Genomic DNA, 27,053 nt, shown 5'->3' on the forward strand with positions numbered 1-27,053 from the left:
AATGAGCATTTTTCTTTTTATTTCTTTTTCAGGGACAGGGACAGTGAATAGGGATTAAACTCAGGGCCTTCACAACAGCCACAGCCCCAACTCTTTTGAATTCTGAAACATGATTTTGCCATGTCCCTGTTACTAGGCTGGTCCCAGGCTTCATCCTCCCAGAGTGCACTCAGCTATAGGCTTGACTTTTTACTGGTACATTTTAGATATGCATAATGATCACACTGATCCTTTTTTTCCTGTTCCGCTATCCTCCCTTCAGCATCTCTTCCCCTCTTTATTTATGAAAGTTTCATTTCCATTTTTTCCTTCTATTTGTTTTCATTTGTTTCCTTTTCTCCTTCCTCCTCCTCCTCTTCTTCGTCTTCTTCTTCTTCTCAATTGAATATTTTCTTTCCATTTCCCAAAATCTGTTATACATTTTGGTTCTTATTTATACTTTCAGTTTCTCTCACCAGAGAAACACCATGGTCTTTATACATTTGTGTCCAGTTTATTTAAGATGCATCCACTATTTGGCAATGTCTCAAACTTACTCTTCTTTATGGCACAGTAGTATTATCTTATATTTAAAAAACACTACTTCTTTTTCCATTCATTGACTGATGAGCATCTGGGCTGTTTCCAGGTTTTAGATACTACAAACTGTGCTGCTGTAAACATGGGTGTGCATATGTCACTGTGCAATGATGCTGTAAATTCCTTCAGGAAGATACCAAGAAGAGGAGTAGCTGGGTTGAATGGGACCTCTAGTTTTAGTTGTTTGAGAAATCTCCACACTGATTTTCAAGGTGGTTATACCAGTTTACACTCCCACCAAGAGCGGAGAAGGGCTCCTTTTCCCCCACAGCCCTCTAGCATTTGTTATTGATTGGTTTCTTGATAATTGCCATTCTTTCTGGAGTGAGATGGGATATCAGGATTATTTTAATTTGCGTCGCTTGAATGACCAGTGATGTTGAATATTTTTCACGTATTTATTTTCCATTTCTACTTTGTCATCTGAGAAGTGTTTATTTCAGGTGGCCATTTTTGGACTGGGTCTTTAAATATGAGGTGTCTGGTGTTTTTGAGTTCTTTATATATTCTTGATATTAGTCATTTGTCTAAAGAACAGGGAATAAGTTTCAAGGAATTTTCTCACTCTGTGAGTTGTCTCTTCAATCTGTTGGTGGCTTCTTTTGCTGTATGAAAGCTTTCTAATAAGATGAAATTCCAGTTGTTGATTCTTTGTGATAATTCCTGGGTATTTGAGTTTTGTTTATAATGTTTTTGCCTATACCTATATCTGTTCTCTTTTCTAGCAGATTTAGTGTTACTATTTTAATATTTAGACCTTTAGTCCATTGCTATTTTAGTTTAGTGCACAGTGAAAGACATGGATCCAGTTTTAATTTTTGGCACGAGGATCGTCAGTTTTAACAGCAACATTTATTAAGAGGCTATCTTTCTTCTAGGGAAGGTATTTGTCTCCTTTGTCAAAGATAAGGTGGCTGGATATGTTTATGGTTGTTTTTGCATCTTCTAATCTGTTTCCTGGGGTCCTGTTTTTCTTACCAGTAATATGCTGCTTTTATCACAGTAGCTTTGTAGTATAATTCCAAGTCAAGGATTATGATGCCTCCTGCCTTGTCTTTGTTACCCAGAATTACTTTTGCTACTCTAGGTCATTTCTGGTTCCAAATGAACTTTAGGATTGGATTCTCTAATTCTGTGAGATATGCTATTGGTATTTTGATGGAGATTGCATTATATCTGTATAACAATTTTAGAAGTGTGGCCACATTCACTATATTGATTCTCCCTACACAAGAACAAGGGGTTATTTTTTTAATTTCTTGATACCCTTTTTAATCTCATTTTTCAGAGTACTGTAATTTTCAGTGGAAAGATTTTTTATTTCTGTTGTTAGATTGATTCTTAGGTATTTCATTTTTTGGAGGCTATTGTGAAAGATGTTGTTACCCTAATTTCTCTCTCAGTGAGTTTGTTATTTGTGTACAGGAAAGCTATTGCTTTTCTAGTGTTGACTTTGTATACAGCAACACTACTGAATTTGGCTATAGAATTCTATCAATGAAGTTTTGGGGGTCTTCTATATCAGGTATTATGTCATCCACATGCAATGATAATTTGACTTCTTCCTTTTCTATCCTTATTCATTCCTTTTATTTCTTCTGCTTGTGTAATTGTTCTGGCTAATGTTTGCAGAACTATATTGGGCAAGAGTGGTAATAGTGGATATTTTGTCTTATTCTTGACAAGGAATAAGAGTGAACACTTTCAGTTTTTGTTCATTTAGTGTAATATTGGCTATTGGTTTGTCATAAATGGCTTTTATCATATTCAGATAAACACCTGCTATTCCAATTTTCTGTAGTGTTTTTCTCGTGAATACATATTGGTCTTTATAAAAGATCTTTTCTACATCTACTGAGATGATCACATGGTTTTTGTCCTTGGCTTTGTTAATACGTTGTATTACACTTACTGATTTGCATATGTTGAACCATCCTTATGTCCCTGGGATGAATCCTACTTGGTCATGGAATATAATTGTCTTAATGAGTTGCTACATTCTGTTTGTCAGGATCTTATTAAGAATTTCTATGTCTGTCGTCATCAGGGAGATTGGCCTGTAGTTCTCTGTTTTGGTTGGGTCTTTCTTTGGTTTTGATATCAGGGTAACATTTGCCTCCAGGAATGAGTTAGGGGGCATTGCTTCACTTTCAATTTCATTAGAGAATTTGAGGAATAGTGGCATTAGCTCTTCTCTAAACTTCTTATAGAATTCAGCAGTGAATCCGTTAGACCTTGGGCTTTTCTTTGTTGTTAAATTTTTAATTACACCTTTAATTTCTTTAACTGATACTGGTTTATTTAGAACTTTCATATCTTCTTGATTCAGCTTTGGTAATTCATATATATAAAGGACTCTGTCTATTTCTTCTGTGTTCTCCCTCTTATTAGCATACAGGATCTTGAAGTAGGTATTAATGACCTGGATTTCTGCAGGATCTATTGTGATTTTACACGTTTCATTCCTAATTGCCTGGGTTTTAGTGTGTTTGTTCCTTTTCTTGATAAGATCAGCTAAGTATTTGTCAATTTTATTTCATCTTCCAAAGAACTAACTCTTTGTTTCATTGATTCATTGTATTATTTTCTGAGTCTCCACTGAATTATTTTCTACTCTAATCTTTATCATTTCCTCCTGCATATGAACTTTGGACCTGACTTGCTCTTCTTTTTCTAAAAGGTTGAGGTTTGACATTTGGCTGTTTATTTGAGCTCACTCTGTTTTTCTGATCTGGGAATTCACTGTTATAAATTTTCCTCATAGAACTGCTTTCATTGTGTCCCACGGGTTCTGGTATGTTGTACTGGCATTATCTTTAATTGTAGAAACTGTCTAATTTCTTCTTTAATTTTGTCTGTGACCCATTGTTTATTCAGGAGAGTATTATTTAACCTCCATGTGTTTATGAAATTCTCATGGTTTCTTTTGTCATTAATTTCCAATTTTATAGTACTACAGTCTGATCATATACATGGGATAATTTCAATTCCTTTACATTTACTTTAGCATGTTTTTTGGGCTAGTATGTGGTGCATTTTGGAGAATATCCCATGTGCAACTGAGAAGAATATGTATTCCGATGATGTGGGGTGGAACACTAAATAGACATTTACTAATTCCATTTCTTCAAAAGTTTCATTCAATTCTGATATTTCTTTGTTGCTTTTTAATCTAGTTGATCTGTCTATTTGTGACAGTGTGGTGTTGAGGTTCCCCATTATAACTGTATTAATTTTTATTTGATTTTTCATCTGTTAATATTTGTTTTATGTGGTTGGTATTTGGTGCATATATAGTTATGATTGTTATCTGTTCCACTTGGATTTTTCCCTTTACAAGGATGTAGTGACATTCATTGTCTCTCTTAATCAGTTGTGGTTTAAAATCCACTTTGTCTGCAAATAGAATGGCTTTTTCTGGGTTCCTGTCACATGGAGTGTTGCTTTCCATCCTTTGCCTTTCTGTCTATGACTTGCTTTTTTGAATCACATATGTTTCTTCTGTGCAGCATAGTTTTTGGATTGTGTTTCTTGATTCATTCTACCAGTCTGTTTCTTTTGATTGGTGAACGGACACCATTCACTTTGATGATTATAACTGGCTGTTTAAAATCTGTACCTGCTTTATAGTCATTAACCAAGTCTTACTGTGGTCGCTGTCTCTGTGGCTGTCTGCGCAGTTCTCACTGACTTGCTTTTTTACAGAGGCTTGTCACTTTTACTGTTCCCACTGCAAAGTCCTGGTCTTCTTCTCCTCACATTGCTCTATTCCGGGTCTGAGACTATTTTTCTGCTGTTCATTCTGCTTCCTTCCCAGAAGAAGCCACACTTGTTAAGTATAATGACGATATTAGTTATTATGGATTTTTCTTCCTTGACCTCTGGTTGATGCCCTGGTGCATTTCAGAACTATTATTCTCAGAATATGTTCCAGAGAACAAGTGATTCACCCCAAAACATACCAGTGCTTCTTGAGCAAGAAGATTTGCTATTCCAGCCATGGTGATACTTTTTTAAAATTGACTGAGAAAAATTCTTAAAAATAAGTTAATATCTGAAAGTTTCATATTAGAAAATGTTAGTATTTCAATTCCCAGAAAGTTAACATTTTAGAGACATTTTCCCTAAATGAGACACTTCTTTTGAGAAATCGTTTTTTAATTGACCCTATTAGTTACATATGATAGTGTGTTTTTTATTCAAACTGTAGGGTGTGTGTGTGTGTGTGTGTGAATTTTAATGCAGTATGAATTTAAATTATAGGACATAGAAATATCTGAAATTATACTATTGAGAACGTAAGCCAGCTTTTACTACATCTGATGTCAGCTGGACACGTTTCATTTTATTGTCTTTATTTGACAAAAAAAATGTATGTTTCAGCCTTTACAACTTCTCATTCTGCCACAAACCTTTCCTCTGTTATTCATTTATTCCACTGATATTTTTATTTGAGAATCTGTAGTTTGAAAAATAGTCTATGCTCAAGTAGTTGAACACAACCATCTCAGAAATCAAAGGACTGAAGGCGTTTCAAGGTAATTTATGGTAACTTTCCACAAATGAGATTAAGAAGCTAAAATGACGCAACCAAAACCGCAGAGTGTGGAGAATAAATGGAGAGCCCTCGCCCCAGATTGGAATTCCCTTTATGGACTATGTTGCCCAGAGAAAACTTTTTAAAAACCTACCTGAACCCTAAATATTGATAGAATATTTACAAAGATGTCTAAAGGGACAAATCACTCTTTGTGAACTAATGTGGTATGGTCCTTATCTTCAAGCTATTTATAAACTTCTGAGGATAATAAGACATATTTTAAAAGATTAGATGAAGTGAAAAAGTTTAACTGAACTCTTCCTCAGCATGGTATTGTGTGTCTGTCGCGTTTCCTGTATTTGTTATATTTGCTGCTTACAGGGTACATCCAGCAAGTACTGATTAAATAAATAAAACTATATATTGGAATTTAGGGTGTAGATATTAGGCACTCTAAATGCTTAGAAAAAAGAGAAATTAGCCTGAATGTGAAAAGTTAAGAAAAAATTTTTGTGGAAAGTTAAGAATTTAAGATGAACTGTAACTAATGGCTGTAATTCAGGCAGAAAGGATTGCGCAGGTTTCATGTTTTCTTTAGCTTGCTTCCTAGGAAGACTTCAGTTACAGGTTCTCTAAGTCAGTTGTTTTCAGATTTCACCTCTAAGCATAATTTCTTGGAATAAGTATATTTATGGGAGGGGGGAGAGATGTAGCAATCGTGCAATTACACTTGAAAGAGAGATTCAAACCTGTGTTCTGATGATCCATGAGTTTTCAGTGCTACCAAGCTACTATGATTCCCCATTGCTTTGAATTTGGAAGCATGGTTATTACTGAGAGTGATTGGAGTCTAATCAGGATCACCTCTGAATCTGCCTCTGCTTGTTCACACTAGCATGTTATATTCAGGCTCCTTGGAGAAACAGTGGCAAGGCGTGTCCAAGGACATATACCTGTGTCCCTACGCTTTACCTTTGCCAGAGCCATGTTGTCCTCAGCTCATGGGCAGGACTGTGACCAACCCATTTTCCTGGGACTCAACAAACATGCACATAGAGAGAGGCCAGCCCAGGGGAGTAGTGATCGCTACAGGACTGCACCAGCATGAAGCTGAGTGTTCAAAATGAAGGTAGGCGGAATGTCAGTCAACAACACGTTATTGGCATTTCTGTAAACATGAAGACTCAATTTTCACTTTATCCCACTCATCAGTGGATCACTAGCGAAACTTAGGGAGCCAGAGAAAAATATGAATTGAGATGGAATCATAAAATAGTTTAAGAAAATTATGTATCCTAGCAATCATAAAAGCAATTACGTATCCGGAGGATAGAGTGTTTTATCTCCTGATCTTGATTGTGACTATTGTGTAGGCCCTTGAATTCCTGTTAGCTCAGAATGGAGACAGACTAATTCTAAAGCAATTAAAGAAATGTAATTTTCTTTCTCTTCCTTTATAATTAACAGAATAGAGAAATCGTGGAAAAGGATTTGACTGTCACTTCATGTATGCATATTTTCATTCTCTCTTACTGTATAATGGAATTTTTTAAAAATAAAATTATTTTAATTTTCTTCTGACTCTAGGCTTGACCCTGCAAGGCCTGAGATGTCTGAGAAGGAGCACATCTCCGCTGAGAACACGTCTTTAGAAACTGTGAGAATCAGCAGTCAGGGAGACCTCTTTGATGAGATTTAACAGTCCTGAAAGAATACTTTGCTGTTCGTAAGACCACATTTTTCTACTCATTTATTTAAAATGAAAAAACAATTTCCACTCAGCAGCAGCCATTATTGCACCTCACATCTTACCGACACAAGTGAGCAGCATGTAAAGTAGTTTTCTCCTGTGCGTCCTACGTTGTTCTAAACTCTTCACTCACATGTCTGTGGTTGCATAGAATCTCAGGCTTCTCCCACAAAAGACACATTTACCTACTCCTTCACACGTATGACATAGCATAGCTGCCTGGCCTCCGATCCAAGAAGATTTGGCAATAAGGCAAAGTAAGCGCCTTCCTTAAATGCCCACATTTCTTTTCAAGTGACCATATTCTGAGCAGTATATTTGAGCATTTTAATTTGTGGGTTGATCTATAAAATATGTTTTGCTTTTGTTCATACATGCTTTGAAAATATGCTAGCAAAATTCTTGACATGTTGAAATTTTTGTATTAATAAATGTGTTATTTAGCTTAACTTTTTCTCCATCACAGTCCTATGTCTTTATGAAGTGCTTATTAGTGCTAAAGCATGTCTTCCAGCGGTCACCAGTATCACCACGCATTGCCACAGCCCTCCTTGGCGGTAACTATTTTACCCACTCCACCCAGTCACACCTGGCACCTTGTTTGACAGTTCAGGATTCTCCTTCCTAAGCTCCCATTCTGTGTGCACTTCTCTCCACGCAGCAGCATCCATTCCCTGGGGGGCCAGTTCCGGTGGTCCATCAGCCTCAGTCCATGGCCATATCAGTCACTTGTCCTCTGTCTCCACTTCACTTGTGTAGCAGCATCTGATCTTGTCAGTCCTCTTTCTGGTCATTTGGGGGATTTTTGGACTCCTTTGCTGATTTCTTCTTCCCAACAGCTCAATGTCTGAGCTGCCGGGCTCAGCCTTCAGCACTCTTACCTTAGGCCCTCAGTGTCAGCCTAGATCACCCTAGGTTGTGTGTGGCTGAAACCGTCTGCATGCATCTATGAACCAGTCAGCCTTGTCTCTGTTTTTTTTTTGTTTGTTTGTTTTGTTTTGTTTTTGTTTTTTAATCTGTACCGCGGATCGAACTCACAACTGCCTGCTTGCAAGGCAAACACTTTATGCCACTGAGCTAAATCCCCAGTCCCAAGCCTTGGGCTCTCTGAGGTCATATTTATACACAATCACACACAAGAAGAATATATAAAATCTGTTGTGAATTTGTCACAAAGGAAGTTTCTTGAACTTTCTGGAAAAAAAAGTATTTGTTTGTATCAACCCTTGTACGCTGGGGATCATTGTCAAGCACACGAGAGTGCATTTGTCTTCAGAGGGCTTGGCCTTTCTTCAGAGGGCTTGGCCGGCCCAAAGCAGAGCTGTGACTACATCTCAGCCCTGACGGATGTGTCCATCTTCTCCATCCATGGAACTTTGCGGCCGTGACTGACTCAGGTACTTCTGGGGAGTTTCCTTCACTGTGCATAGTTCTGTCTAGAATTCCTGGTTCTGTCTCTCTGCCTCTGGCTTTGTCCCTCTCTCTCCCCCTCCCTCTCTCCCTCTCCCTCTGCCTCCCCCACTTTCTCATAAGCCCCATCATATCAAAGATAAGGCCGTCTGATTTATCTCTCTAGCTCTCATACCAAGATAGTGGCTGGTCTCCTGGAAGCTTAATGCTTGCTGAGTGAGTAATATATGTCTATTCCATAACAGGCATTCAAATGCTGTCTTTTAAGTTGCTAAGGCATTTTGAAAAGAAATTGTTTGAAAGACTGAAGCTTGACTGGATGATTTGTTACAAAGAAATAATTTCCAGCAAGCTCACACATGCTTTGTGATTAATAAAAATAAAATGCACATGTATGTATATGCTCATATGTTTGACTATAGAGAGAAAATCAAGATGAAGCCACAAATTATTGTTTATATACAAGGAGCAAGGTTTGACTAAATCAAAGGTCTAGCAAAATACTATGAATAAAATTTTCCTATATTTTAATTTATTTTATAGCTGATATTTAAGAGAAAAACTATCAACATATGAAATATAAACATATGATAATAAAATATAAAGTTCCACTCCATCACATCAGAACTGTACTATATCTATATTTTTTGTACCCAGAATTGAACTCACAGCCTAGCACTTGCAAGGCAGGTACTGTGCCACTGAGCTGTATCTCCAGACCTCCACACTATAATATTGCTACATTTCAAGCCTCATCCTGGACCTTTCCAAGGGTGTCATACATGAAGGAGACCACAACTTACTAAAGTCAGTATGCAGCCATGTGTACATTTGTGTGTGCATGTGAACACACCTGCAGTGAAAAAGAAGAAAGTCACCAGGAAGGCAAGAGAACTGTTTGCTGAGTAATTATAGCAATCCAATCAGTAAGTTCGTAATATTTTCAAAATTTTGGTTTTATTTCTGAGGGCAGTGGATCTTTCTACCATTTACGGGTTCTCAGATTACTTTGGTGTGTTAGAAAAGATAGAAAAGAATATATAACAAGACTGTAACCGTGGGCCCCTTGTCTGTTTCGAGTGAGGAAGAACAGACACTGTGCCTTCTGTTCCCTGCCTTCTGGGGCACCTGCGGGTCTGGTGGGAAGATGGCCATGCCCTGCCATTCCCTGCCCAGTTTGTCCTCACACTTTCCATAATCTACACCCAAAAACACAGTGCTACAGAAGAGCATGGAAAGATAAGGGGCAGGAATTGAATTATGAGGCAGGAGAGCTTCTTTTGATCCCTAGGATCCTTACTTCTTTTTTTTTTTTTTTTTTTTTTGTATTTTTACTGGTACCAGGGATCGAACTCATGACTGCCTGCTTGCAAGGCAGGCACTTATGCCACTGAGCTAAATCCCCAGCCCTAGGATCCTTACTTCTAAGACAAGGAGACTATATTTCTGGGGTTTTTCTCCTCTTAATATGTGCAAGTCTTCACCCTAGCAGCAGACAGTGTGCCTCAGGCCTCATTAGTGAAGTTCATGAAAGAAAAACTCCTTTGTCTGGAAGGGATGTCTTCATGATGTGGTTTTAAAAGGTCAGGCAACAATTTTAGAAAAGTTTTGCTTAGTAGCCTATAAATCATAATTATAAAATACAGCACTCTTAGTGTTTTTGAGCCAAACAACTCTTCACTGGGTAATTTTGATTCAACAAATGTTTATTAAGGATCAGTTACATACAAAACACAGAGCTACGCCACAATGGAGGGGTAAGGCATGCTCCGTGCCCTCTACAATGCATCTGTGCCCGTCTCTCTTATGATAAGGGATGCAGATGAGCACCCTGTTGATTGCATCCTGGGTACCAGGATGTGAGATGTGGGACCTCTCAAAGAATGGAGGATACAGGCCAGAGCTTCACTGGGATGGGCGCTGTCACTGCCATGTTACTAACTTGTGATTTCCAACAGAGCTGCTGGCTGTGGATTAGTGTCCATAGCAGACTCAGATTCCGCTGGGAGGTGGACGGCACTTGGGAGGGGCTGGAGAGTGAGCTGAGGGTGGGGTTGTTTGCCTTGCATGAGTGACAGCTGCTGGAGCAGACAGGAGTCAAAGCCTGGACCTGCAAGTTTGCATCCCCAAAATAAGGGAGGCAGCTTAGCGGGTACAGCCAGGGCAGTGCTGAGATGTCCCAGAGGCTCCAAACCTCAGACTAGGCTGTGTGATGGAGACCTAAAGGAAATCACGCTGTGCAGTTCTGATGCTGCCAGAAAACATCGGACCTTCCTGGGCGTCCAGGACCAGGAAAGGAAGGCCCCTTGAAGGGCCTCCTGCTAGACATTGCCCAGAGCAGCAACACCCACCAGCAACTTTTCCTGTTTATGTCTTTAAGCTCAGTATTATTTACATGACCCATCCAATGTGAGTCAGGAGCTGACATCTGAATCCAGGAAAGGGCCCATGAGCTCACCTGTACTAGGAAACCCAGAAAAGAAGTAGTTAATTGCTATACTCTTTGTAAGGGAGAGTGACACCATCACAAAAGAACTGTTCCTGAACCCATTTGTAGCTATTGTCTGATTTTGAAATTCTCACTGCTGATCTGACAGCTTCTAATAAATCCTTCTCAGAAGAGCAGATTTCATTTGCTAGTACTCATGATGTAACCTAAAATGATTTTCTCTGTGTCTATCTTAGAAAAGGATACCTTGAAAAATACATTTGCAGTTATTTCATTAATTAACCAACCACTGTCTCTTCCTGAGTCTCAACTCTTTTTTTAATCTGCTCAACATAAAATGCTCTCCAGATTATACTGATTCACTTCTTCCTTTCATAAATCCGTATCTTTTCATTTACTCAGCATTGTCTTCTTTGTAAAATTTGCTTTTCTATTTGCATAAATTCTGCATGAGTTTTCTTGTTCATACACTGATTTGTCTTCCTTTTTTTTTTGGAGGCCTTTCATCCTAAATTTTCATCTTGCAAACTTACAGAGAATCCATTCCAAAAGGCTCTTACATTTTCAGGAAAGGAGACAGGTATTATACTTTCTTACTGAAGGGCAGAGGCAATGTTGGTAGCTAGACTTCCAGTAAACGGAATATTAACTGGCCCCAAACCACTGTTGACTTAGACATTCAGTTGTGATCTGAGTAATGCAGCCAGTTGAATAAAGGTAGGTGGAAGAGACAATTTTTATTTTCATACGAGATCCTTTTTACCTTGCATTTCTCTAGAAGCTGAGCCTGAATAAAGAGTTTGTAGAAAAGAAATGTGCCTCCTGATGAACGCCCAGGAACCAGGAAGTGAAACTGGAGCTTGAAACAGGGAGGGAGGAAGGCAATGCAAAGATGCCTCATTCAGACACCACCCGTGGCTGGCACATTGCTGCATCCCACCAGGATCTTCTGAGAAAGCTTCTGAAAGCTTTCCCAAAGCCACACGTGCAGGGGGTTTAGGGAAGGAGCAGTAATGACCCATCAGTTGCTTTTCCTCATTGATCCAGTGTATCCTGGAAATGTCACCCCATAGTTCCGTGCCCTGTGTGGAGGTTCGCTGGGTTCCTGCAGGTGACCAGGAGAAGCCAGGCACCAAAACTGTTCAGTCCAGCGAGGCCCCACAGAAACTATTGCCCAAGACGTGACTGGCATTGAGGGGCATCCAGAGGATTGGAAGCCCTCTGCAGGGATACCCAGCACTGCCCCAAGCTTTCATTCTATGTGGGTAGCATGTGCCTAAGGGCTGATGTGCATTACAACACTTTCTAGTCACTGACTGATTTTAGTGATGCTATAAAAATATCTATGATCTTTGACAATATGGGATAGTACCATTGATTTTATAAATTAAAAAAAAATTCAAGTGGGCCAATTTTCACAGTTGGATATCGTCAAGAGGAAAATACATGCATTAATCCATGAAATACCACAGAGCACCCTAATTTTTACTCAGCCTTACTGAATAGCGTCAATAGAATGCTTTATGATAAATCTCTCTCTGTCGCCTTCTCCTATGGAATCTAGTGGACACAGCATGAGTCCTAGACGCTGCTGGGACGAAGTCCATCTAAAGATGATGAATTTGTCATTAATGCTTGGCTAACATTTTAGGGCATTGGAGCTTATGAAATTTTCAGAGGCATCTACTCAATAATATTGGGAAAAAGTGTTGGTTTGCTTTTCAAAAACTATAATTCTTTGAAGGAGTAATTTTTCTTTGCTTTTTTATTTTAAAAAAGCAAAATAGAAAAACATGGTAGAAATGGTATTGGATTTCAAAAAAATAATAGGAAATTAACACTACTTGCACATTGTTATCTTAGATGTAGTTGTTCAGGTTATAGATGTAGGCACAAAAAATGATCCAACAACCAATGAAAACACAAACTGTTCAGAGGAGCATTTAGCTTACTGTGGAAGATGAAATCTTCTCAGTAATTATGGTTTGCTGCTCCATTCATTGATTGGCATTGGCCAAGGAGTGTACATAAAATGATAGATTTGAGTTTAGGTGGCAAGGTCTAGTTCCTGCTTCTGTTTATCCTTTCTGGAGGACGCAATCTCTGCTAGGAGGAGAATGTGTGCCAGGCAGACACTGCTCCTCCCACCCTAAGCTCTGATGACCTGCAGATTAGAAATAAACCTGGTCCTCAAGCCACAGCCAAGGCCACTGTGCTGGAACCTTTGGAAGAGCTGTCTGTCTGAGCTCACGCAGATAACCTGAGCTATACTCAGCTGTGCTTTCTACCTTACTGTAAGGGGCACAACTGCTACACACAGCCACTGACACATGGATGTTCTGTCATTTAGCACTATTTCACAATTCATGAGAATGCAGTTGTTCCTACAGAAAAACAGGCAATTTTGCAACATGTTTAGGAAATTTTAGTACACGCCTGAAACAAAATAAGTTGTCTTCAGCCTGTAACCTGGTGACAAAATAAACAAATTAGAAATGTGAAGGGCCAGATCAAGCTTTCTGCCAGCTGATAACAGTCCATGAGATTGTGTGGCAGAGGTAGGTCATTAGCATTTCATTAGACCAGCACATGATGGATTAACTCAGCTACATAAAACCAGCTGATTGGCTAATTGACCCCTTTTTGGTGCTTGGTAGATAAAGCTCTTTAAACTTCAACTTTCCTAAGTCAGGCGCTGTCCTGAAAATTTTTGTGAGCTCTTGCAGGACGTATTTTCACTCATGATGTGTCCGCTAGATCCCATAGGAGAAGGTGACAGGGAGAACTCTATCCTAAAGCATTCTAAAGTCACTCCTTTAACCCTCTGGGCCCTGAACCTTGCTCACAGTTTACCAACCCTGCTTTATCACTGTCATCTCTGCAGACCCAGTCATGGAACGGGTCCCTTTTTTGGATTCCTGTGACAAAAAAAAAAGCACTCAAATTTCTGTTTGTAGCAAAGGTGGAGTGGTGGGTGACAGAGACGCTATTTACCCTAAAGAAAACAGGAAGCCTCTGGTGGATTTTATCCTAGATCTGTTCTCGAAAGTCTCTTGGCTTCCTGCTCAGGAGTTTCCCGCTGACCCCGTCTGTGTGGGGTTTGGCCTCCTGCCTGGCCATGCGGGCCCCTTACTCTCTTTCCTGTCTCCCACTTTCCTCTTCGCTTTCTCCCGTTCCTCTGACTTTCTCAGCACACAGCCTCTTAGCTGTCTTGTTCTTTTGCTCTTCCCTCATTTCTAACAGATGGTCACTTAATGCGCTTTTAGGTAACACACGTTCTGTAGTGCTGAATATTAACCTCATCCCGTTTCCACCGCTGTAAGGCATGCCATGTCCGGTAAAGGGCAGTGTTCCTTCTGGGCAGAGCTAGATGTGATTGAAAGAATTGAATGATCTGATGAAGGAAAATGACTGGTGGCAAGTAGTAAAAATAAGAAATGGAAATTCCAGAGGAAAGCACTATCTATCTACACAGGTGCAAGAGAAAATCTGTCCCTGTGTTTTGAGTATGTGCACACATTCATTTTCTGATTTATTTACTCCTATTCTTCACCAAAAGGTACAGTAGAAAGTCCTCCAGACTGACCAAACTGGTGTCCTTTCCTTCAGACTTAGAGTGTCACAGAACAGGGGCATCTGAGTTAGAGACAGCTTTTCACATGCAACAAGTTATCACCGAAAGAGTATGCATAATTGGTAAAAAATGCATATTCTGCAAGAATTAGGGCATTTGAGAAGGGGCAGTTAGTAACAATGTTAGTATTTCCTTGTGCGACTGTGTAGAAAGTACTGCCATTTCTAAAGGGCATTTCTCTCTTAGTTTGACTTTTTCAACAGCAGCCCTATTATATTATACATAAAATAGTTAACTTTCATGATTGCCTATAATTAGCCAAGGTTAACTAAAGGTTTGGGACCAATGTATGCTTTTATTTTCACTGTGTTTTGTATCAATAATTTTCTTTACTACAAGATTTGGAGATTTCCTTCAGCTATGTTCAAGGGTATAGGTCTTCAGCTTACATGAAACCCTCAGCTCTTGTGGAGGCGAAAGTCCTAATGTGAGCCTGACAGGTGCTCACCGATTCTTCTCAGGTTGCTGGGCAACCTCGCCCCAGGCTTTCTGCTGGGCGCTGTGACCGTGGAAAGGAAGGTGCTGTCACTGTGACCTGGTCAGGTGTTTGGGCGCCTGGACAGAGAAAGCAGGTAGCCGAGTCTGAGGACAATCAAGGCGTCGCTGCATGCTGGTAAAGTGAGGAGCTCATGGAGCTCCTGCTCCGAGGAGGCCACCTGCTATGACTTCTTTGGAAGGCCACACAGAGGACAGGATGGAACCAAAGGAACCAGAGAGAGGAGGCGGTAAAGTCTGGCTGGGTGCACACAGCCACACTGAGCCACAAAGTCAGGGAGCCAGGCTGTCCGTGTGCACGGGGTGGGGAACCGAGGGCCGCAAAGGCAGAGTCAGTGCCTTGATTTGGGCACCATGAATCATGGCATCAGCCCTAGCGAGCAGCTGTAGATGGACCTGAAGGGAAGTGAGTGCTTGACCTGATCACATCTGTGCTTCTGACTGGGAAAGCTGAAGGAACCGTGAGGTACAGGCATTTGTGCTCAGAGGTCTCCCCTTTCTCTGCAGGCAGTGGGGCTGTTGATGCTACCTTTAACCTGTTGAGGAACTCTCCAAACTCCACCTTATACTGAGAACATTCCCTGATTAAACTTGCCCAGTTCTCATGGGAAGGTCCAAGCCCACTGGAAGGGGACGCTAAGCCTGCCCGCCTCAGGGGCAGCCTCCTCAGGGCTCCCTCCTCCGGCCCTGGTCACTTCTTCAGGAGTGATTATAGCAGTGCTGCTATCCTGCTGCGGAACTGCTGTCCTTCCTGGGGAACCCTCAGCTCTGCCCACACCATTTCTTTAAAAGTGAAGGTACATGTTTGGAGCGATTGTGGTCCCTGTCACCATTCATTCATTTCAGGTTTTACCTCTTTGTGGTGGCAGTAAGGGGAACCGTGCTGTGGGAAGCAGCGTGCACATTTCTTCCTGAGGGCTTCAGCACTTTCTGGCAAAGGTACTAGTACTGGATCCAGTTCTTGGGGGGCAGGGAAGGGATAGGGGTCAGTACACTGGTTCCAAGTGACGAGTGTTAAGTAACGGGAAGCATCGTGTCAGTGAGGGGTGGGGGGCACATAAATCCTGAAAGGAGACACTGTGAACTTTTTATCCCTTGGGATTTTTTGATCTTAGGTCAATTAAGAACTATAAAGTATCCTTTTGCTCTATGCAAACAGTGGCAGCAATTTAACTTTAAAAAAAATCAAACTGTTTTGTTTCTAAGCTGCCACAGAAAATTTGAAACAATATTTTTTATTGGACACACATATCAGCTGCTATTTCTCCACAAATTTCAATTGCATGAGGAGGAGCTTTTTCCACCTACTAATGATTTTTGCAGTAACTGAATTCTGCAAGAATATAAAAAAATTATTCATGAGTCAATCTTCCTGTACAGTTGAAAATAATTAGGTTTTCTATCACTTCCTTTCATCTCCTTATCTGAAAAACATTTGCAACCAGGCCTCCTATGAGTGCAGCTAGAAAATATAATAGAATCATTGAGAGTTTCTTAAATGAAACAACTCCTGGCGTCCCAGGAGCCCAGACACAGGTGCCAGTGGCCCTGCCTGGAGTCATCCATCAGGCCGCTAATAGCTCAGTGCCAGCAGCCTCGCCTTGAAGAGAAATGCAAGGTTTAGTCCTTATTTTATTCCACTTAATTAAAGAACAGCTGAAAATCCTGTCTTGCATTTTCGACACATGGTTCCAATTAGTGCCGCTGAGCAGGACGCTGACTTTGATAAAAGCACTGACGTGTACCTTGGGTGCCTGTACAATGTACCCTTTCATTTTACAAGGTGGCTCTCGCGCGGTTTTAAATATCTTTTTTTAAATGTTAACAAAACCCCAGGGGTATAAGCACAGAGAAAGGTGAAGAGAGGCAAACACAATTTTGTTTAGATTTTGTTTAAATTGCCCACGTAGACTTCTGGACCCTGTGTGCGCCAGGGTGCTTATTTGGCAAAGTCTGCATTGGGCATTTGCAGGTTTGTGTGCAAAAGCATTGAGGCTCCTGAGAGCTGCACTCCGAGGCCATTAGATGTGGGCTCTGTTACCTCAGGAAATACCACTTCCCTACTGTAGACTTGCTTCATGTGCCGCTCTGCTCAAGGGGCCACAGTAATGCCCCTTCAAATAAGCTGTTTCAGACCACACCGGAACTGATGGGAGATTTGCCCTTAGGGGAACCCTTCCAGTTAGCTTCATGTGGTTTGAAGCAGGAAAGTAAAACTGGTTTCCAGAATCTAGGGATAGATGTAGAGATGCTTCACTGAGGTCATCACATCCCATCTTCTGCCAAAATAAAGAAAACTCGTAAGAGGAAAAGTAAAACAATCAAGTGAAGTGCGCTATGACTGCTTCACACGCTGTGCACGCCAGCTGCCATGGGGACGGTGGGGCGATTTCCCCCTCTGGGCTGCAGGAAAGCATGATGTCTTCAGGCTCAGAAGGCTGACACACTTTTCCTGTGGCTCACTGCCAATTGCTTTAGTCTGAAACTTATCTAAAAGTAGCCAAGGCAAAAACGAAAATCTGAGCAGAGCAAAACTGAATAAAAGGGTTCCTGATTGCTAATTTCAGGTTAGGAAAAAAGAAAATAGTGACTGAGGATGTAGCTCAGTGGCAGAGCACTTGCCCACCACACATGAGACCCCATGTCCCATCCCCACCAAAAAGGAGGAAGAAGAGAAGAAAGGAACAGAGAAAAAGAGATGCGTTTTCCCCTGCCTTCAGTGCTGGAGACTGGGAGCAGAACTGCCAGGTGTCCTATCTTATCTTACATAACTATAAAGTCATGCTCCACTTTCCTAGGAGGGGACCCAAATAGGAGGGGACCAAAAGGCCACAGAAGTCTCCTTCCCCACATGCTTTTCCCTCTATTGGGTGAAGCTGGCTCTGTATCCATGATACACCTTTTCTGGATGGCTGGAGGGAAGGGGCCCCTACCCAGACCACTAATTCTTTTTGAGTAGACTTATTTACACATAGATGATCACGATGCATCATTAGCAAATAACTTGAGATTTAGAACACCTTTCAGTCTCAAAACCATGGTCTGAACCAAGCTGTGTCAAAGTACATTTCCCATTTTCTCTTGAAATCCACTACAGTGGAATCATTATTTCTGCATTCTGCTGAAGTCTTCCTATCTGGGTCATCAAGGCTTTCATGTTGCTAAGTTGAGTGCTTGTTCCGGAGTCCTCCTCTTAATCACCCTGCAACCTTGGTTACTTAAAATGCTTTGTGCTTCATTCACTCATCTCTTTTTCTTTTTAATTCTCTTCCAATTCCAGCAGCAATTGCCTCTTTAACACTTGCACTTCTTCTCACTTTCTCCAGTCCCTATGAAGCTCCCAGTGCTTGGATGTATCTTAGGCTGAACCTTGGCTCTTCCTTTGTGCTGAATTGTGTTCACCCTGACTTCATATGTTGAGTCTCTCTTCCCTCATCCATGTGATGGTAACTGGAGGTGGAAACTTTAGGAAATAATTAGGTTCACGAATCAGCAGACTGGACCTCCATGATGAGACTGGTCCCTGAGTAAGGAGAGAGAGCTCCATCTCCCTCTGCTATGTGAAGACCTAAAGAGCCGGTAGTGCTCTGTGGACAGGGCTGATGCATCACTAGGAACTGAATCAGCCAGAACTGGAAGAAAGCAGATTTCTGTTCTTACTCCTCCCAGTCTATGATATTTCGCTGTGGAGCAGGAGCTGACTAATACAGCTCCCCAAGTGATCTCACGCAGACTGGGCTTCAAGTAACTTTCTACAGTGAAAAGCGTCAACTGCCTCCTCACTCTTTGTCCTTGGATGTCCAATCGATGCATAAATCTAATTTTACATGTCCCTCTCGAGCATTCTCCAGTAGCTTTCCTTATTCCATCAATGGTGACACCGTCCCTGATTCGTCTTTGATTCGTGGAACTCACTCACTACCAACTGCCAATTCATAGGCAGATGCACTCAGGGTCAGATTCTCTCCTATGGAATCCAGAGCTCCGATGAGTCAGCTGTGCTTTCCCTGAGTCGGTGACGCAGCTGCCTTCATAGTCTCTGAGGGAAGCACAGGAAGCTTCAAATGATACTCAGGAGCCAAGTTCTTTCCTCAGAACTCTCCCACTCCACTCTTGCACACTCAAGTGGAAGTCAAGGGTTTTGTCATGGCCTCTGATACTCTGGACATGGCCTGCCTTTATCCCCGTCCCTGGTTTTATTCCCTGCCTGCCCTTTTTCTGCGGTAGTCACATCCATGTCATTGCTATACAGTGACCTTTTCCAAACACTGCCCTTCCTGGCTGGATGTGCAGGCCCTCCAAACACACACAGAACTGTGTCCTGGGCTCCACATACCTGCTCATATTCCGTGTTGGCATGGAGGCCTCCCTGACCACACCATGGAAAATGGCCCCCAGACAGGCCACGCTGCACTGCTTGCCCTGGGTGCTTCGTGGTACACATCACGCATCCAAACCTGCTGTGTTACAGTGCAACCACCGCCTGACCATCTCTTCACAACAGAGACAGTACGCACAACCGGAATGGCCCGATCCATTTTCCCTCTGGCAGTCTTGTGCTCAGGGTAGCATGGACTGACCAGTAGTCCATGCTACTAACTCTAAGATCTTGATGTAACATAGACAAGCTGAGAACAACATAAGTGTGGCAGCACCTACAGGGAGAGAGAAAGAAATGGAGACACAGAGAGCAGCAGAGAGAGAAAGAGAAAGGGAGAGGTAGAGACAGAGAAAGTCAGACAGAAACAGAGAGATAAAAAGAGATGAAGACAGAAAGACAGAGATACATAGAGAGCCAGACAGAGACAGAGACAGAGAGACAAAAAGAGACAGAGAGACATAGTGAGAGACAAGAGAGAAAGAGAAAAGGAGAGATAGAGACAGAGAGATAGCAAGAGATGGAAACAGAAAGAGACAGAGACAGAGAGAGACAGACAGAGAAAGACAGAGGGACAGAGAGCCAGAGATGTAATCCACATGTTTTGACAGGGTTCTCCTGGGAAGAAACAAGACACTATTGTAAAGCAGCACAATGCATATAAAAAATGGAAATGTTTTCAGCTGGTCTCTCCCAAAAGCTGTCTTCAGAGAAAGGGTGCTTTTTATTTTAAAGCATGTCAACTTTATATAGCCGAAGAGAAGACCCGTCCTTCAGGATGAAAGTGCCTGAATCCAGGTTGTAAAGTTCTTCTCCAAGAACAGAGATTATTTATTTTTCAGAGTATGAAAATGAATGAGAGGCAGGGGATTTTGCTCAGTGGCACAAGCACCTACCTGCCAAGTGTGAGGTCCTAAATTCAATTCCCAGTACAAAAAAAAAAAAAAAAAAAAAAAGTTATAGGAGCAACAGAGTAAGAATGACTGGGTTTCTGGCAGAGAAAGCTGTCTGCTCTGTGCCCACCTTCCCAAGATACGGAAAACATCAGAGCAGCAGGTTCTGTGGCTTCTCCATTGCGGTGCTTAGAAATCTTGACGCAGGCTGGTGTCACCCAGGAACCCCTATGGCATGTGCCCTCTACATGTTAGTGATGTGTTGGTGCCCACACTGTACCCTGGGCTTCCCTTCTCTGTCAGGTGACACTTTGACTATGAAAGGGTTGCACGCTGCACAGTGACTTCACCCAGCATCTTGCCTGCACTGTGAAATCACAGTGGTCTCGAGATTAAAGATGGTAACATTCTGGCAAATGCAGAACTGGGAGTAGGGAACAACCTGGGAAAACTCGATAAGTGGTTATCAGAACATAAATTGAATCTCACTAACGATGCCCTTGAGACCCTTTGATGTACTGGAGCCATCTCTTGTTTTTTCTTTTATTTCTGTATCGTTGTTATTGCTATTTCTGCAGATACCATGCCACTGTGGAAAAAAAGTTTTCTCTGTCTGCCCCACTGTGTCGCTATCAAAACCTCCACTGTGGTAACCATTTCCCACCTCCCTGCTAAGAAAATATCCCTGCCCGCCTCTGGCCTGTAACATGCCTGAATGGCGAGGTAACGCATTGATTCCAAAGATCCACGAGTGTGCGCTTTCCCTGCTACTCTGCCTTTCCCATTAGATAGCTGAGAGACCTCAGTTAATCTAACACAGAGCTACTGATCTAGGATGTTAGGCTTGGGGCAGTTATTCCTGCAGATTGGTCCTGGCCTTGGTCCTGAGTGTTCTGAGTGTGGCAGCTGCTCAGCAGCCAGTCTGCATGCTATACGGTGACAGCGATACTCGTGCAAGAGCTTCCAGCTGTTTTTAAAATGTGGCTGGGGCCCCATATTTCACTGAGTCCTTCATGGCACCTCAATGGCTCAGACAACAGAAAAGGAGTTGGTGTGGCTGAGGAGAGAGCTCTGCAAGCCGTGGATCTGGGGAGTAGTTGGAGAACCTTGGGAAATGTCTTTCCTCCTCTCAGCGTTAGTCAAGTCATCTGTAGAATGCAGCCCTAATTCCAGGTGGCTCTGAGGACTGTGTGATTAGCACTATGCCTGGAGCTCAATACTGGGGTGAGGGGACAGCTAGATGACCCCTGCGACTGCTTGCATCTGAGCCCAGGGCTGTGCTGGCAAAGGACAAAGCCTCCTCATGCTGAAGAGGACCAAAGCCCCGGTGCCTATGACTAAGTCATCACATCCCCGGGGACAGAATAACAATCCCTTCCTTGTAAGCAGGGTTAAATCACTCTCTGGTGGGGCTAAGGATGACTAACTGGCCAACACAGCAGAAGGGAGTTGGCCAGCAGTGCAAAGCACTGTTGAGAAGTTGATTGTGTCCCGCTTACAGAAATTCAGGTCACTGATATGCTCTCATCCTTACAGCTGCTACAATAGTTTTTCACCCAGAAGACATTTACTTCCTTGTGGAACAAAAGTTCCATGCATGAGAGATGGTTATGGTTTGGATCTGAAGTGTCCCCCTTCCCATCCAGCCTCATGGGCTCACCGGTGGGGCTTTTGGAAGGAGACCGGATGGTGGAGACCTAAAGCTTCAGATTCCAAGGTCAAATCTGGTCCGGAAGGCAGTGACTGGGGCTGCTCCTGAAGGTTCAATCTCCCTCCCGTGCTGGCCCTTGATTCCTGCTTCCTGGATGCCCGGACAGGAGCAGCTCCCCCACACTGTGGCTCTTTGCCATCTGTCCAGTCTTGGAGTCGGCAGAATTTGGACCCAAACCTCTACAAACTGTGAGCCAAAATAAACCTCTCCTCCTTTAATTCATGGATGTCAAACACTGTGTCCCAGCCAGAAAGAGAAAAAGGACTAAGATAGATACACTAAGTATACTTTTCTGGGAATTCTTTACATACTTCCTGAAGTGAAACACACTCCATTAATGGTGTACTAATAGCCTTTTGATACAGCAGATGGTGTTCCCGTATAAGGGATTAGCATGGGAACACTTGCAGGACTTGGTGGGTGACAGATGACGGGGTATATGAGCTGAAAAATTCAATTTGAAAAGGAAAAATTGTCCCTTGGACCATGATCTTGGACTTGTTTTGTTTTCCTCTCAGACAGCACAGTGAGATATGGCACTTCAACCAGGGGTCTTAGAAATGTTTCTGGTTTTAAAGAAAGATGTAGCCATTTGTCTACTGAGAGTCTCTGGAATAAAGTTTCTCATTTTTATATATATTGTATTCTTTGTAATGTGTTTCTCTAGATTGGATCATGATGGCAGTGACCTTGCCTCCCCCCAAAAAAATAACCACTGCCAATAGCATGTGCTGCAAAACTACAAAACCAACACAATAAGATCAAAAAGTTTCTTATACCTTGTCGACCTGTACTGATTTTAGCTTGGTCTGATTTGCTGACCCTAAACTTAAACTGTATCGTCCAGCCTTTGCCAAAATGCTGAGAAAAGACAAGGCCCCTAACTCAAATGTTGGCTACTCCAGGGTTGCTCTTGGCCCCTAGCCTTGCCTCGGCCTCTCTGCTGACAGATTCTCCTCTTCTGCACTGCAGAGAGCCTGAGGAGGGGGTGGCAGCAGCTGGCACCGAGTGTGTGATTCCTGCTGCAGATTGGACCACACTTCAGCTTGTAGATGGTAGAACTCTAACTGTGCCTTTGGCCTGTCTGTCTCTCTGTCTCTCTGTCTGTCATAGGAGGTGTCCCCGAGCTGTGGCATTTCCCCTCTGCACACCTCATGTGGTGGGTCAATCAAACGTGTTCCCAGATAAGGTTCCTAGGACTGGATGAATGGCTGCTCCAGGAGAGCTGGAACTTTTCAGGGCCCCTGTGACCTGTCCACCTGAGCTTCTGATTTTGAAAGGGATCAGCAAAGTCCAGCAGAATTTGTAACCTCTCTTCCACCTCTGCCCACATCTTATTCGGACTCAACACTTTCCAAATCAGTGAATGGCTCCAGTGTGTACCTGGTTGCCCACGGCAGAAACCTTATTGTATTTGATATGGGCTCTTTCATCTCTGTAACGGAGCACTGTTCCCAGTTCTGGTCCCCAACCAGTTTTCCAATTGTATTGTTTCTTCCGTTGTCAGAGCACAATATTCCTCCCTCTACACGGAAGAAACAGCAGCACTAACTGTTACATAGAGTGGGCGTGTTATCAGCTATTGTGTAGGACCGGTGTCCCAGCCTCCTACTAGGCTTTCTTCCTTTGACTCCCCCCAATGACAGCTCTTTCTCCCACTTCAGCTCCCCAGTTCTTACACCCTCCAAAGGCTCAGCCCCGCCTCAGTCTTCTCGACATATCTTACAAGGCCTGTCATGATGTGAGACTGTTTCACTACTAGTGACATTTTGTCACCTTCTTCCCCTGAAATATCCTGCCCGTGATTAGACCCCACTCCTCCAAGTCTCCCCACTCTTCTTCTGCCTCTGTACTCTTACATGGGCTGAGGTTTGGGGCTGAATGCCCTTTCTCACTAACTTCCTCATCTGGGGCTGACTCCTGGTTTTTGGTCAAATCTGGGAGGAAGTGTCACTCTGCCCAGGAAGTTGTCCTTGACCTTTCGAACCCATTTAGGCATTTCTCAAAGGTTCCCTCTTCCTCAGTGCTGCTTACTCACTGAGATGCAACTGCACAAGTGCTTTTCTGATGACTGCAGAAGGTCAACCTTGAGGACAAGCACCCTTCTGTCTTTCTACACCACTGCTATCTTCCCTGTGCTCAGAGAAAGGCTTTCTGAAGGAATGACAATGGGGGAAGCAAAGCCACGAGCGACCAGTATGTGACCTGCACCTGGGAAAGCCGGAGGTCTGGGAACCGGGAAGTCGAGTGCAGAGGACTAAAACTATGACATGATTATGCATAGATAGAAAATATAGACAGGTGGGTTGAAAAGTTATGCCATGAAAAGAGGAAGACAGGCTTCCTATAAAAGGAGAGAAACATGTAAAGGACATATACATGAAAGATTAAGGCAGTCACTTGAGATAAGGTCACAACTGTCATCCCAAAGGCAGACACACAGAAAGGAAAGCACAGCTGGACAGAGACCCACCAGGGTAGGGACCTGTTGAAGTTGGAGACTGGTCATGTGTGGGCCTAAAGCAATGCCAGTCCTGAAAACACAGCGAGCCCACAGCAAGCCAGGTAAACAGGCTGTTCCAGCTCCAAGAAGGCAAGGGGCCCAGGCAGTCAGGCAAACAAGTTGCGAGGCAGCAGAGTTGAAATTGACATCATGCTCTTGAGTGTATAAATAAAGGTGCTGCAGTGGGTGAGCAGTTTCTTCTCTCCTGTCAGGAGAGTAAGGGCTCCACCTGACCCCAGCTTTCCTCCCTTTTCTTTATTTTCTCATCCTCTCACTGTCCTTCCTCTCAAGAATATCTAGAGCTACAGCCAGGAGTGACACACAAGTATATTTTGCAGCCCAAGTTCTAACAAAATGTAGGATAAATGCACTCAGAAAAAAAATTTACAGTGTTACCTTGTGCTCTGTGCAACAAGTGAAGCTTTATTAGTAGAGGTATTTCTTCTTCTTCTTCTTCTTCTTCTTCTTCTTCTTCTTCTTCTTCTTTTCTTCTTCTTCTTTTTCTTTTCTTTCTTTTTTTTTTTTTTTTCTTTTTTTGCCTATGGTGATCCTAAAGAGAAACATCTGGAACTGAGATGAAGAAAGTCCTTTTGATTTAATTTTCATTAAATATTTATATCTTCGAAGTATGAAGAGCCACGCAGCACACAACCACATATCCACCACCCAGCTTAAGGAATAAACTCTTACTACATTCCATGGGAGACCTGGTGAAGCTTGAGTTAAAAAACTTTTATCCCAGATGTTCAAATCTCCACTCACTCAAGGTACAACTCATTTTTTAGCATGAAAAATGTTTCCACTGTGGAAAGTCATAACCAACTTGTCAGAGTTTATACAGAAAACATTTTCAGTAAACACACCAGAGTGCAGAGTTTCGGGGAGCAAGTGTGAGAGCCGGGAGGATAAAAGCAAGGGAAGACCTGCAGATGTGCCCCGGGCCTTCTCATCGTCATCAATCATAGGGCTGTCCCGCTCCGTGTCCTCCACCAGCGGGTTTTGGACCCCTGAGGGTAGCAGAATTTATCGTGAGAGTCTGTGAATCCATATGCACATTCAGTATAGAGAGACTAAATAAATACTGTGTCACACACACTACTATTGTTAAAGTGTCTACAGACAAAATGATGAATAAAACACAATTTCACCTACTTGCTTCACTGAATTAGCAGCAGTCTTTGATCTTCTCAATCTGCAGACCTTTGAGTTATGCTTTCCAGCTCAGCAAGTCCTCATACTCACACAGTGGGGCTGCCAGCGACGGTTGTTTGCTAGAGATGTGTATGAAGCCACTGGGTGAGCATTTCAGCGGGAAACAAATGTTTTATCTGACTTTTAAATAATTATTTGCATCACACAAAATCTGTCCCTTTAAACACTTGCAATATGTTCAAGGAACAAGCTTGCTTTATGCATTCTTTGTATTTGGAGAAGGCTTTTACATAAATCCTTCCTTCTTCCACACTCAACACAACAGTGCAGTCAGATCTCTGACAGAGCCACAGAACATTCCAGAGCCAGGACTGTGGGTCTGAGCAGGGTTTCACCATCTCTTTGGAGCTTTCCTGGGACGTCCCAGTGCAGAAAACTGGAGGGAGGTGAACTGCCTTCTGTCTCCCCACTTTATGTCGGTGGAAGACTCCTGTGCGTTCCTCATATTTCCCCATGTCATGGTGTCCCAGGATCTGTCCCTACAAGGGGTTAAAGATTACATTTTGAGACGCTGGCAAAACAGTGCTCCAGCACATTACTCAACTCCAGTCAGACGTCACTGGCTATCGTTTGAAAAACCAGTGGGTGTAAAACTCGCTGTTCCTTTCCGACTGTCTGTGAGATAATCTTGGCTCTGCCTTTCCTACCAGGATGTAGCTGCCGAAAGCAACAACTCCCATACCCACCTCAGCCATGCTGAGCTCCCAAATAGGAGAGGCAGAGGTTTCTCATTGCTAACTGAAAACATTTCCCCCCAAGACTGCAAATAGCTCCCACGTGTGCTGCAGGGAGAGCTCATTCCCCAGCACACGCACATGCGCTTTGGCACACTCGGGTTGACGAGCTGATCTGGAGTCCCCAGTTGTGATGTTCCAACCTGTGACTCACTGGCCCAGCTCTGCTTCACTCACGCAAGCATAACCTCGTTTGGAAACTTATCTTCCTCCTCAAAGCGGCAGCAAGGGCAGATGCTTCAACTAAGCCCAGTCCACACACAGGCAGACATGGTCTCCAGCAGACAGGGTCCCACACTGGTGAGATCACTCAGCTGCATGCCTAACCTGCCCAGGGTAAGGTCTACGCCAGACAGACGGCGCTTTCTTCTGCTCAAGACTGGTCCTTGCCCTGGTTATCCTCCTCTGTGGTGGTCTTTGCTTGGAAACACAGTGAACACTTTTTCTCCTCATAACTGTACTTCAGAATATCCTCTAAATCGGGCATTTTTCTTCAGTTTTAGTTTGTTGCTTTGATACATAATTTCCAGATATCTGCCAAAATTCTTTCTTAAAAAGTTCTCTTTGCTTCTCAGATTTTTTCATAAGACGGGACTGCCATGTGTTGCCCGCAAGGGCCCTTTGCTTTTTGGTGCTACTTGGAATAGAGAAATGGCAAACTCATGCTGACGTGGGCTGGAGAGCAAAACCGAGCTTAACAGCTCTAAAGATGACTCGGCTATCTTTGCCCTCAATCACTGCAGAGGAACTAGGCCGAGTGGAAAT

General features: G+C 42.7%; 1 protein-coding gene across 5 annotated transcripts in view; it reads left to right on the forward strand.

Moving 5' to 3' along the window:
* Xrcc4 (X-ray repair cross complementing 4) overlaps positions 1-27,053 on the forward strand; it is a 259,434-nt gene that overhangs the window by 216,110 nt on the left and 16,271 nt on the right. For 4 of the 5 annotated variants that reach the window (XM_013143659.3, XM_013143660.3, XM_013143661.3 and 1 more), the window contains one exon: positions 6,707-7,318. The exons of the other annotated variant lie outside the window; for it this stretch is intronic. In XM_013143659.3, coding sequence (XP_012999113.1) covers positions 6,707-6,818 — 112 coding nt within the window. In that variant the 3' untranslated portion in view covers positions 6,819-7,318. Of the gene's footprint in view, positions 1-6,706; positions 7,319-27,053 lie in introns of those variants that run through there. 5 annotated transcript variants of the gene reach the window in all.

This window comes from Cavia porcellus, unplaced genomic scaffold, assembly GCF_034190915.1.
Source record: "Cavia porcellus strain 051 isolate PalLab524CR breed Dunkin Hartley unplaced genomic scaffold, mCavPor4.1 scaffold_2, whole genome shotgun sequence".
NCBI classification, from domain to species: Eukaryota; Metazoa; Chordata; class Mammalia; order Rodentia; family Caviidae; genus Cavia; species Cavia porcellus.